Genomic DNA, 12,676 nt, shown 5'->3' on the forward strand with positions numbered 1-12,676 from the left:
GGGACTCCATTTTTAAAAGGTATGGGCTCTTGGCCAGGTGTGCTCTGGGAGTCAGGAGGACTGGGTTTTCTAGTCTTGGTTTGGGGCCTTCAGTAAGTTCCTCTTTTTTTCCTAATGCTGGTTTCCTGGCCTTTCTATAGCAGAACTGAGCTCCATTAGGCAGTCCCCAAACTTTCTTCTGTTCTATCAAACATAAAGATAGCTCATGTGTCCCTAGCCATAGTCATTCTCAGAATCATGATCTGGGGCAACAGTGAGAGAGGTGGTGAATCACCCACAAAGCACAGATCTAGGTCTAGATTACCACAATTTAATTTCTCCCCCAACCTTGAATTGTTACATGACGTATTTTCCCTTTTATTGAACATAGCCTTTTTTCCTCACATACTATATCCTGATTTCAGTTTCCCCTCCCTCAACTCCTCCCAGTTCCCCCTCACCTCTTCTCCCAGTACCCCCTTTCTGTCTCTCGTTAGAAAACAAACAGGCTTCTAAGGAATAATAATAAAATAAATATGGAAAAAACTAACACATTAGAAAAGAACAAAACAAGCAGAAGGAAAAGAGCCCAAGAAAAGGCACAAGAAACAGGAGCAACTTAGAATCTCCTTAAAGCACTGAACTGAAAGCTAAAATATATATGCAAAGGACCTGTGGGGAAAAGTAAAAGGAAAAAATACATATCAATAATATTCAAGTAAAATAAAAATAAGACGGTTTTTAAACAAAGAAAGAGTCCTAAAATGCCATTATAAGACAAGGAGCCTCCAGAGATGTCATTCAGTGTGTTTCCTATTGGCTATCTCCTGCTGGGCATACAGCCTACCCTTAAGAGTAGTTTGTTTCCTCCCTTGAAGGAAATTAAATTTTCTTTTTTTTTTAAGTTACTACTTTATTTTTTTCTCTCTCTCTCTTTTTTATTGGGTACTTTTTATTTACATTTGAAATGTTATTCCCTTTCCTGGTTTCCTGTCCATAAGCCCTCTAACCCCTCCGCTCCCCTTCTATATGGGTGTTCCCTTCCCTGTCCACCCCATCTTACCACCGCCCCCCGACAATCCCCTACACTGGGGGTCAACCTTGGCAGGACCAAGGGCTTCTCCTTCCATTGGTGCCCAGCAATGCCATCCTCTGCTACATAGGCAGTTGGAGCCATGGGTCAGTCCATGTATAGTCTTTGGGTAGTGGATTAGTCCCTGGACGCTCTGGTTGGTTGGTTGGTTGGCACTGTTGTTCTTATGGGATTGCAAGCCCCTTCAGCTCTTTCAATCCTTTCTCTAATTCCTCCAATGGGGGTCACGTTCTCAGTTCAGTGGTTTCCTGCTAGCATTCGCCTCTGTATTTGACATGTTTTGGTTGTGTCTCTCAGGAGAACTCTGTATCCGGTTCCTGTCAGCCTGCCTGCACTTCTTAGTTTCATCAATCTTATCTAATTTTGGAGGAGATACATATATATGTGTGTGTGTGTGTGTGTGTGTGTGTGTGTGTGTGTGTGTGTGTGTGTGTGTATCTATATGCCATGTGGGGCAGGTTCTGAATGGCCGTTCCTTCAGTCTCTGTTATAAACTTTGCCTCCCTATCCTCTCCTATGGATATTTTTGTTGCTCTTTTTCAGAAGGAGTGAAGCGTCCACATTTTGGTCATCCTTCTTCTTGAGTTTCATGTGGTCTGTGGATTGCATCTTGGGTAATTCGAGCTTTTAGGCTAATATCCACTTATCAGTGAGTGCATACCAAGTGTGTTTTTCTGTGATTGAGTAACCTCACTCAGGATGATATTTTACAAAGTCATTGGTTTTGATAGCTGAGTAGTACTCCATTGTGTATATGTACCACATTTTCTGTATCCATTCCTCTGTTGAAGGGCATCTGGGTTCTTTCCAGCTTCGGGCTATTATAAATAAGGCTACTATGAACATAGTGGAGCATGTGTCTTTGTTGTATGTTGGAGCATCTTGTGGGTGTATGCTCAGGAGAGGTATAGCTGGGTCCTCAGGTAGTGCCAAGTCCAATTTTCTGACGAACCTCCAGACTGATTTTATGTTAGCTACTGGTTTGCTGTACATGGCTTTTACTATGTTTAGGTATGGGTCTTGAATTCCTGTTCTTTCCAGGACTTTTATCATGAAGGGGTGTTGAATTTTGTCCAATGCTTTCTCAGCATCTAACGAAACGATCATGTGATTTTTACCTTTGAATTTGTTTATATAGTGGATTACGTTGATGGATTTCCATATATTGAACCATCCCTGCATTACTGGGATGAAGTCTACTTGATCATGATGGATGATTGTTTTGATGTGCTCTTGGATTCGGTTTGCAGGAATTTTATTGAGTATATTTGCGTCGATATTCAAAAGGGAAATTGGTCTGAAGTTCTCTTTCTTTGGTGGGTCTTTGTGTGGTTTAGGTATAAGAGTAATTGTGGCTTCATAGAAGGAATTTGGTAGTGCTTCGTCTGTTTCTATTTTGTGGAATAGTTTGGACAGTATTGGTATGAGGTCTTCTATGGAGGTCTGATAGAATTCTACACTAAACCCATCTGGTCCTGGGCTCTTTTTGGTTAGGAGACTCTTAATAACTACTTTTATTTCTTTAGGAATTATGGGGTTGTTTAGATGGTTTATTTATTCCTGATTTAACTTTGGTACCTGGTATTTATCTAAAATATTGTCCATTTCCTCCAGATTTTCCAGTTTTGTTGAATATAGACTTTTATATTAGGATCTGATGATTTTTTGAATTTCCTCAGATTCTGTTGTTACGTCTCCCTTTTCATTTCTGAGTTTCTTAATTTGGACACACTCTCTGGGTCCTCTCGTTAGTCTGGCTAAGGGTTTATCTATATTGTTGACTTTCTCAAACAACCAACTTTTGGTTCTGTTGATTCTTTCTATGGTCCTTTTTGTTTCTACTTGGTTGATTTCAGCTCTGAGTTTGATTATTTCCTGCCTCCTACTCCTCCTGGGTGTATTTGCTTATTTTTGTTCTAGAGCTTTTAGGTGTGCTGTCAAGCAGCTGATGTATGCTCTCTCCTGTTTCTTTCTGCAGGCACTCAGAGCTATGAGTTTTCCTCTTAGCACAGCTTTCATTGTGTCCCATAAGTTTGAGTATGTTGTACCTTCATTTTCATTAAATTCTAAGAAGTCTTTAATTTCCTTCTTTGTTTCGTCCTTGACCAATTTATCATTGAGTAGAACATTGTTCAAATTCCATGTATATGTGGGCATTCTGTCGTCTTTGTTGTTATTGAAGACCAGCCTTAGTCCGTGGTGATCTGATAGGACGCATGGGATTATTTCTATCTTCTTGTATCTGTTGAGGCCTGTTTTGTGACCGATTATATTGTCAGTTTTAGAGAAGGTACCATGAGGTGCTGAGAAGAAGGTATATCCTTTTGTTTTAGGACAGAATGTTCTATAAATATCTGCTAAGTCCATTTGGTTAATTTCTATTTCCATGATCTGTCCGTTGATGACAGTGGGGTGTTGAAATCCCCTACTATAATTATGTGAGGTGCAATGTGCGATTTGGGTTTTAGTAAGGTATCTTTTATGAATGAAGGTGCCCTCGCATTTGGAGCATAGATATTTAGGATCGAGAGTTCATCATGGTGGATTTTTCCTTTGACAACTATGAAATGTCCTTCCTTATTTGATGATGACTTTTGGTTGAAAGTTGATTTTATTCAATATTAGAATGGCTACTCCAACTTGCTTCTTCCGACCATTTGCTTGGAAAGTTGTTTTCCACCTTTTACTCTGAGGTAGTGTCTGACTTTGTCTCTGAATTGTGTTTCCTGTATGCAGCAAAATGCTGGGTCCTCTTTATGTATCCAGTCTGTTAGTCTCTATCTTTTTATTGGGGAATTGAGTCCATTGATGTTGAGAGATATTAAGGAATAGTGATTGTTGCTCCCTGTTATTTTCATATTTAGAGGTGGGATTATATTTGTGTGTCTCTCTCCTTTTGGGTTTGTTGCAAGGAGATTATTTTCTGGCTTTTTCTAGGGTGTAGTTTCCCTCCTTGTGTTGGGCTTTTCCATTTATTATCCTTTGTAGGGCTGGATTTGTAGAAAGATATTGTGTAAATTTGGTTTTGTCGTGGAATATCTTGGTTTCTCCATCTATGTTAATTGAGAGTTTTGCAGGATACAGTAACCTGGGCTGGCATTTGTGTTCTCTTAGGGTCTGTATGACATCTGTCCAGGATCTTCTGGCCTTCATAGTCTCTGGTGAGAAGTCTGGTGTAATTCTGATAGGTCTGCCTTTATATGTTACTTGACCTTTTACCCTTACTGTTTTTAATATTCTTTCTTTGTTTTTTGCATTTGGTGTTTTGACTATTATGTGATAGGAGAAATTTCTTTTCTGATCCAATCTATTTGGAATTCTGTAGGCTTCTTGTATGTTTATGAGCATCTCTTTCTTTAGGCTAGGGAAGTTTTAGTTTTCTTCTATAATTTTGTTGAAGATATTTACTGGCCCTTTAAGTTGGGAGTCTTCACTCTCTTCTATACCTATTACCCTTATGTTTGATCTTCTCATTGTGTCCTGGATTTCCTGTATGTTTTGGACTAGGAGCTTTTTCTGTTTTACATTATGTTTGACAGTTGTTTAGAAGTTTTCTGTGGTATCTTCTGCTCCTGAAATTCTCTCTCCTATCTCTTGTATTCTGTTGGTGATGCTTGCATCTATGACTCCTGATCTCTTCCCTAGGTTTTCTATCTCCAGAGTTGTCTCCCTTTGTGCTGTCTTTATTGTTTCTATTTCCATTTTAAACTCCTGGATGGATTTGTTCAATTCATTCTCCTGTTTGGTTGTTTTTCCTGTAATTCTTTAAGGGATTTTGCTGTTTCCTCTTTAAGTGCTTCTACTTGTTTACTTGTGTTGTCCTGTATTTCCTTAATGGAGTTATTTATGATCTTCTTAAAGTCCTCCATCATCATGATAGAATATGATTTTTAAATCTAAATCTTGCTTTTCCAGTGTGTTTGAATATCTAGTATTTGCTTTGGTGAGAGAACTGGACTCTGATGATGCCAAATAGTCTTGGTTTCTGTTGCTTGGGTTCCTGTGCTTGCCTTTTGCCATCAGGTTGTCTCTGGTGTTAGCTTGTCTTACTGTTTGTGATGGTGGCTTGACCCTCCTGTAGGCCTGTGTATCAGCACTCCTATAGACCTCTTTTCCTGTTTTCTTTCAGCCAGTTCTGGGAACAGAGTGTTCTGCTGTCAGTCATATAGTCCCTCGTGGGGGCTGGTTTTCAGCTCTAGGTGAGGGCAGGAACTGGAAGGGTCCTGCCCCTGACTGCTCCTAGGTCCCTGTGTGCAGGGGGCACAAATGGCACTAGGCATTTCCCTCTTGAGTAGGGAATGTGGGCAGAGAGTAGTCTCCTCTGATTTCTCAGGAGCATCTGCACTTCTGAGGATCCAGCTCCCCTTGCCTCCCCCGACACACACATATACACACACGGGATTTGGGCAGGGAGCTGTTTGACCAGTTCAGTTCAGTTCCAAGTGCAGACCTGGACTCCAGGTTCCTGCAGCTGACTGCTCCTGTATTCCTGTGTCCAGAGGCACTATGCAGTTTCCTCTTGGGCCAGGAATGTGGGCAAAGGTGGGCAGAAGTGATGGACTGTCCTGCGGTCTCAGGATGGTCTGCACTTCTGAGTGCTCAGCTCTCTCCCCCAAGGGATTTGGGTGAAATTAAATTTTCATTTGCATGTGGTTATCAATTAAAGGTGGCTTCTAAGTTAGGGATGGGGGCATGTGTCCACTTTTTACAGCTCTAGGATGCCATCTGGTGGAGACCCGTGAAGGCTCTGTGCATGCTGTCTTAGTCTCTGAGTTCACATGTGTATCTATCCTGTTCATTAGAGGACCTTGCTTCCTTAGTGTCCTCCATGCCCTCTGGCTCTTATGTTCTTTCCACCTCCTCCTCAGTAGTGTTCCCTGAATCCTAAAGAGATGAATTTGATGGAAACAATCCATTTAAGGCTGAGTGTTCCAGAACAGTCTCTGCTTAATGTCTGGCTGCAGGTCTCTGTATTTGTTCTAATCTTCTGCGGGAAGAAACTTCTTTGATGGTGTCTGTGCAAGGACCCGATCTATGAGTATAGCAGAAAGTCATTAGGAGTCTTTTTATTGCTACATTTTAAATTTTATTTGTTTACTAACTTTTTTACAACAGTAGAATTTGCTTTTGGCCAGGTCCCTAAGCTCTCTAGTTTCTGGTTCATCATCATTCAAGCAGTGTCAGGTATGGGTTCCAGCGTCTTATGGAATGGACCTTAAGTAAAATGGGACATTGGCTGCTTGCTCCCTCAAGCTTTGTGCCATCTTCCAGACAGGGCACTGCTGTAGATCAAAGGGTTTGTAGCTGGCTCGGTGTTTATGTTGCTCTATTGGGAGTGTGCAGAATACCCTCTTGTACCAAAGACACTAGAGAGTATGGCTGAAGGCTCTCTGTAGGCGCCTCATTGATCACTCCATGAGTTGTATAGGTATTCAATGAGTTGTATAGGTATTGTCTCCAGCAATGGGGCCTCCCATTAGCCTGTAGAGAGCAACCTATAGTCTTGACAACAGTCTGGGTTGTTTTGGGTTTCCCATGAGACCTCTTTGGCCAACATCTAATTAGATGTAACCCAATCCCAGAACTGGAAGCTTCTTTTAGTGACAAGAGATGTCCAGTTGGGATTTTGTCTCCCGCCCTTACTTGTCATCAATTTTATTTAAATTGACTTCATATATGCATACATTTTAGGGAGCTTCTACTATATTGAATTTCCATACTATGCCTCAATGAGCCTGAATGTAACTGTCTCTCCCCTCATTCCCTTCCTCGCCCTCCTCCTACCTCCCTCTCTTCACTTGATCCTCCTCTTCCCTCCCTTCTCCTTACCCTCATCTTTCCTTAACTGTCTACTCTATTTCCACTTCATAGGAAGATTGTCTGGCATCATTAAATCTATGATAGACTTAATAATGTGATATTTAGATTTATTTTTTTGCGTGTGCATATGTATATGTGTGTGGATTTCTCTCTGTGTGTGTATACATGTGTGTGTGTATATGTGCACTTTCGAGTGTATGTATGTGTATGTGTATATTGTGTGATATGTTTCTCTATAGCTACATGTGTATATTTATATGTGTGTATGTGTACGTGAGTGTGTACACACCCATGCTTGTTGGAGATCAGAGAACAACTTGCGTGAATAATTCCTTACCTTCTACTATGCGTCCCAGCAGTATGACTCAGATTCTCATGTTGTAAGTGTGGCAAGTGCCTTGACCTACTAAGCCACCTCTCCAGCCCAATAATGTGATATTTAAGGAAATCCTGTCACAGATGTGTTTAGTGTCCTAACCCTCTTCAGCATTTCCATAGGCTCATGACTCCAGCTCATGGCTTCTTATGGGCATTTCCTAGCTGGACTACTCCTTAGTCCTTTGTAGTTCTGATGTCTTTTATAGCCTGTTGATAATAATACTGTGTATAAGTGACTCAGAAAAGACCCAGAAGCAAATATCCAAAACAAAGGGCACTCTGGAATGTGACATTTTGACCCCAAGGAAGGAGGGAATGGCAGACGAACATGGACAGCAAAGGAGCAAGCTCATGGTGCGTGCGCACATTCCCACTGCTGGGGGACAGATCGGTCTCTCCCCTCAACCCCTGAGCATTCACAGTGATTAGCCAGGGCCTTCTCACACTGGAGCATTTCATTGAGTCGTGAAGAAGTGAGCATCTTGTTCTGCCTTTCTAACAGCCTCATGGATGAAGCTACATCTGGTTCATACTTCCAATAACAAAACATTTTTTTCCCTTCCTCACAGAGGGCGCCTCAGAAGAGGAGACCAATCTTAGCAAGTTGGTGATGAAGTTCTGGGCCAACTTTGCTCGAAATGGGTGAGGCTTATGGCAAAAATGAATAAGGTGGATAGGGTGTGGCCGGGCATATCTTTTAGGAAAGATGACTCTGAAGTCTGAGTGATAAGTCCTGACCGTTCTGTGTAACATTAGTGCTCTATAGCGAGAATTTTTGAGAATCGGTTGGGCTGTTCCAAAAGATGTAAGCTCTCTGTGGAGGTTGTCAGCCTCTCCACTGAGATAAGCCAAAGATCCACTCAGACCTCAGAGGGATGGACCGTCATAGAACAGTCTTAAGAAATTCTTTTGATTCTGTTCCCAGGAACCCAAATGGAGAGGGGCTGCCTCACTGGCCAGAATATGATCAGAAGGAAGGGTATTTGCAGATTGGTGCCACCACCCAGCAAGCCCAGAAACTGAAAGGAGAGGAAGTGGCTTTCTGGACTGAGCTCTTGGCTAAGAATCCACCTCAGACAGAACACACTGAACACACATAAATGGGTCTCTGCCAGCCTCAGTACCAGAGGAGCAAAGATGGGGCTATTCCACAAAGGATGGCTATTTGCCAAAGATGAATCTTACAGAGGAAACTGCACAATTGTACAGTTGGGGTATTTGTATCTCAACTTTGAAATAAATTTCCTTTTAGAAATCAAATCAAGAGTTGTGTCTTGGGCTGAAGATGAATCCATCCTCACGGGGCAGGGATAGAAGGATAAAGAGAGATGCTGACATAAAAACACAGCTTTTCAGGGGAAGATTTGGGGAATGGTTACTGGGGTCTAGGGAAGACAGCTGATTGAAAGAGAGGTAGGATATGATTATCACTTCATGATTCACCCCCAAGTAGACAACATTGTCACATTGCCATGCTAAGGTCCACTTGTGAGAAAGTGTAGGACCATAATCTCCTGAGAACCACAAACCTGAGGGGACTTTCCACCCATCACAGACTTCTCCACGAATGTCAGGCAGGTGTTCGTGAGTAAGAATGACAGCAGATAGCAAGGCTGGATAAAGCCTGTCTCTGAGGGTCTAGGCACACAATACTGCGCAAACTCTTTTACATGAAGAAACAAAATCCTACTGCCTCTGCAAAAAGCGTGGGAGCCTCTCTTGCCAGAACTCTTCTGAAGACCCACAGAGACAGGCAAACAGAGCTGTAATGTCCTGCTTTCCCTAAGTGGAATGCAGACACGGTCCTGGGTGATATTTCAGTACCTGAGAGAGGCAGGATTACTGGGGACACAAGGTCTCATTAAGATTAGGATTGGGTCAGAGCTTCAGAGACTGCTCCCAGAATCTGCCACTTCATCAGTAGACACCAGGTACCATCTGCCAGAAGTCTACTTGCAATGGAAAGTGAAAGTGTAGATAGAGACCCTCTGTGAGCGGCAGGTGAACAGGCTGGAAGGACCCAGAAAATAGGACAAAGGTGGGAGAGAATAACTCGCAGTAACGAGCAGTTTTTCCACTTTGTGTAACTGATACGACTCTGCTTGAAGAGACAACGTATAATATTGAAAGATGTGAATATTGCATACCACGGGCAACTCCTAAATTCCTTTCTGCAGTGCCAGACATTAGATTTTTTTTTAAAAAAAGAAGAGGTTTCTATAGTAATTGAGTGTTGGAGATAAAATGTAATTGTCACTCTCAAAGAAAGCTGACATGGAAAATGGCGAAGGGAATAAATGAACGTTTGGGAAAGTAGTGAGTTGACTTCACCTTGTGAATAATTTTGCTAAATAAAAAAGCCTAAACATATTAGTTCACAACAATCTTCAGACTGGATCTAAAAGCCAAACCCTGATTATGTGCTTAGTAACACAGAGTCTGACTCCACTTTGTGACCTCTGAGTGCTGGCGGGTTTTAAGCCTCACCTGTCGCCTTCCCCTCTAGCTCCATATCGAGACGCTGATTAGAAAGCCTGGGCACTTCCTGTATTGGTGCCAGGGTAAGATCCAAGCCTCACAAGCTCACCCTGGCCCCACCCACAACCACAAAAGTCCTTCCTGATTGAAAGCTCTCTCCTGTCCCCCACACTGTGGCTAAGACCTCCACTCTGCATGTTAGAGGACTGTACAATTTCTTTGGAGGAAGGAAGGTGTGGTTATTATACACTCCCAGTCCACTCCCCCCCCTCTCTCTCTCTCTCACACACACACACACACACACACACACACACGCACACACTGGAAAAGACATAGAGAGATATTCCAAAAGCAGGAGATAAGTATACCAAACAGATACTGAAAGAACCTGTGGTGGTTATCATGTTAACAGATACTGCAGGAAATGGCATTATAGAATAAAAATAAGGTCCATTCTCCACTCCAATAAGACATGACAGTCTTCATTGTGTATACACATAACCATAGTCATACAGGCTTTGCATGGTGTCTTTGCTACCTCCCCCACAAACACACACACACACACACACACACACACACACACACACACACACACACACACAGTCAACCCCAGGACAAATTTGAATGCTGTTGTGATTTGGTGAAATGGTCAGATGGAGGGGAATGACCAGATAGGCGAGGGTCTGCCATTGGCAAGGTGGAGCAGCAAGGTTCTAGGGCAAGAGTGAGGCAGCCCATGGGACCAATGGGAGGTGGTATAACATGGTCAGAGTTCCTCAGAGCAGAAGTGAGTGTGTTGTATGTGCACCTGCTCCCATCTACACACGATTGAGGGCAGCTTCATGACCCTAGGAAGAGCACCAAGACACAGGAGAGGAAGTCAGGCCATGTATACAGCTGTAACGTTCACAGCCCGAGGAATCCCGAGTGTTGATCTATTTTTCACATGTGTCTTACTTGGTTCCCAGCTACAAGTTACACTTGCCATCCAATTTTCTGTGTTCAATTTTTCTATTAGCTAAAAGTTGAAGAATTGCGTGGTGTTTTTCCCAAAATCCCAATGGCCAGGGCAGAGTCCACTGCAGCTGACTAGAAGGGACTGTGAATGGGACCTGGACATCTATTTACTTGGGCATTCTTTTGTTGATCCAAACTTTTTGTTGAAGATCACTGTGTGGACAAAGTAGTATTCATGTGGCCTAAGTTTCTAAAAGGTTCTCCAAATCACTGCTTTAATGTTCTTGGCATCGAAGATGCACTTTAACTAACAACTTTTAAAATGATACCTTCATCTTTCAGGGTGACTTAAGGAATCTTCACATTTTCAGGATGGGGTGTTCCCAAGGCCAGAGCCTTTCAGTCACTCCTAAATTCTGCACGCACATATCCCTGAAGAGCTTCCCCACTTCATCAAGCAACAATTTGTTCTATGGTCCCCTGTCAACCAGAACCAACACCACAGTCTTATTGGCCTGAGTAGTTCCTGGTATCCAGCAGAGGGCAGCATAGGAACAAAAGACCGTGCTTTCCTTCACAGCCCCGGAGAGGCTGTTGGTATGGCTGAGATGGTGTAGATCCAGACAAGACTAGACATCTTAACACAAACGCACATTAGAAACAAAACTAAGCCACTACTCAAAGACTATACATGGACTGACCCTGGACTCTGACCTCATAGGTAACAATGAATAGCCTAGTAAGAGCACCAGTGGAAGGGGAAGCCCTTGGTCCTGCCAAGACTGAACCCCCAGTGAACGTGATTGTTGGGAGGAGGGCGGTAATGGGGGGGAGGATGGGGAGGGGAACACCCATAGAGAAGGGGAGGAGGAGGGGTTAGGGGGATGTTGGCACGGAAACTGGGAAAGGGAATCACAATCGAAATGTAAATAAGAACTACCCAAGTTAATAAAGATGAAAAAGAAAAGAAAGAAAAAGAAAAGAAAAGAAACAAAACCTCAGTGTGGTGGTACATGTTTGTAATCTCAGCACCTAGGAAGTAGAGACAGGAGAATCAGAAGTTAAGGCCAGCTGTGCATGAGACCCTGCCTTAAAACAAAACTTAGAAACCAGTATCATCAAATGGGTTGGCTGTTTTCGCTGGAACATGTGGAAGTAGGGAAAGGTAAGAAGATGCATTTCACAAACATCAGAGACTGAAGACCCACAAGTTTCTAATTGCAAATCTTTGCATTTTATTTTACTGTGGAGAAAAATACACTTTGTCAAATGTCTGGTCAGTCGAATGGATACTTTGGAGAGATGTTGTTGATTTAGCATAGAAAGAGTTGTCCCCAACATGATTAAAAGTAGTGAGTCCTCTGAGTATAAAGGTAGATAGCAGGCAGCCTGGCCTCTTGGCAAAAGTATGGGCATCTAATTTAGGCATCAGAAAGAGAACTACACACAATTTAACTTTACTTGCAGACTTGGGAACACAGAATTCTCTGGCCCCCTAGTCCAGGGAAGTTGTAGATGTGTTCTAACCTCCCAGGACAGCAAGCAGCTCTGGAGTTGTGCATTGCTTCAAATTTTCCAGCCTTCCCTGTCTCAGACCTTCAGCCACGCCTGAAGGTGCAGTTTGATGGGCCTGCCTTTTGAAAGCTCAAGGTGACTGAGGTTAGAGTGCCATGGAGAGAGATCTTATGTAAGAAGTTGTGGGACATGTTTGAGATCATTTGTAATCTGATAGCTGAGTCTGGAACCAATTATAAGAGCCTGAACTGAGGCTGGGTCTGGCTTGGGTTGCTATCAGACTCCTGGGAGCTCTGCGGAGCAGGGAGAGCACCTTGTCATCTCATGATTAGGCCACTGGACTGCACATGGATGGGCGTGGTAACAAGGCCTCACAATGTAAGAAGGGTTATGCAAAGCCCTTCAGAAGAGCACAGAGATCCCGTCACAGGACCCCAGAGCAACTGGCCTTCCACC

The 12,676-nt window shown here is 42.9% G+C and overlaps 1 protein-coding gene across 2 annotated transcripts in view; it reads left to right on the forward strand.

Moving 5' to 3' along the window:
- Positions 1 to 8,530, forward strand: part of Ces1c (carboxylesterase 1C) — a 29,149-nt gene extending 20,619 nt beyond the window's left edge. For both annotated transcript variants that reach the window (XM_006255172.5, NM_017004.1), the window contains exons 11-13: positions 1 to 19; positions 7,840 to 7,912; positions 8,196 to 8,530. The exon at positions 1 to 19 is cut by the window's left edge and continues 113 nt beyond it. In XM_006255172.5, the coding sequence (XP_006255234.2) occupies positions 1 to 19; positions 7,840 to 7,912; positions 8,196 to 8,370 (267 nt within the window). In that variant the 3' untranslated portion in view covers positions 8,371 to 8,530. The remainder of the gene's footprint in view (positions 20 to 7,839; positions 7,913 to 8,195) is intronic.
- Positions 8,531 to 12,676: the final 4,146 nt, after the last annotated feature.

Source organism: Rattus norvegicus, chromosome 19 (assembly GCF_036323735.1).
Source record: "Rattus norvegicus strain BN/NHsdMcwi chromosome 19, GRCr8, whole genome shotgun sequence".
In the NCBI taxonomy this organism is placed as follows: Eukaryota; Metazoa; Chordata; class Mammalia; order Rodentia; family Muridae; genus Rattus; species Rattus norvegicus.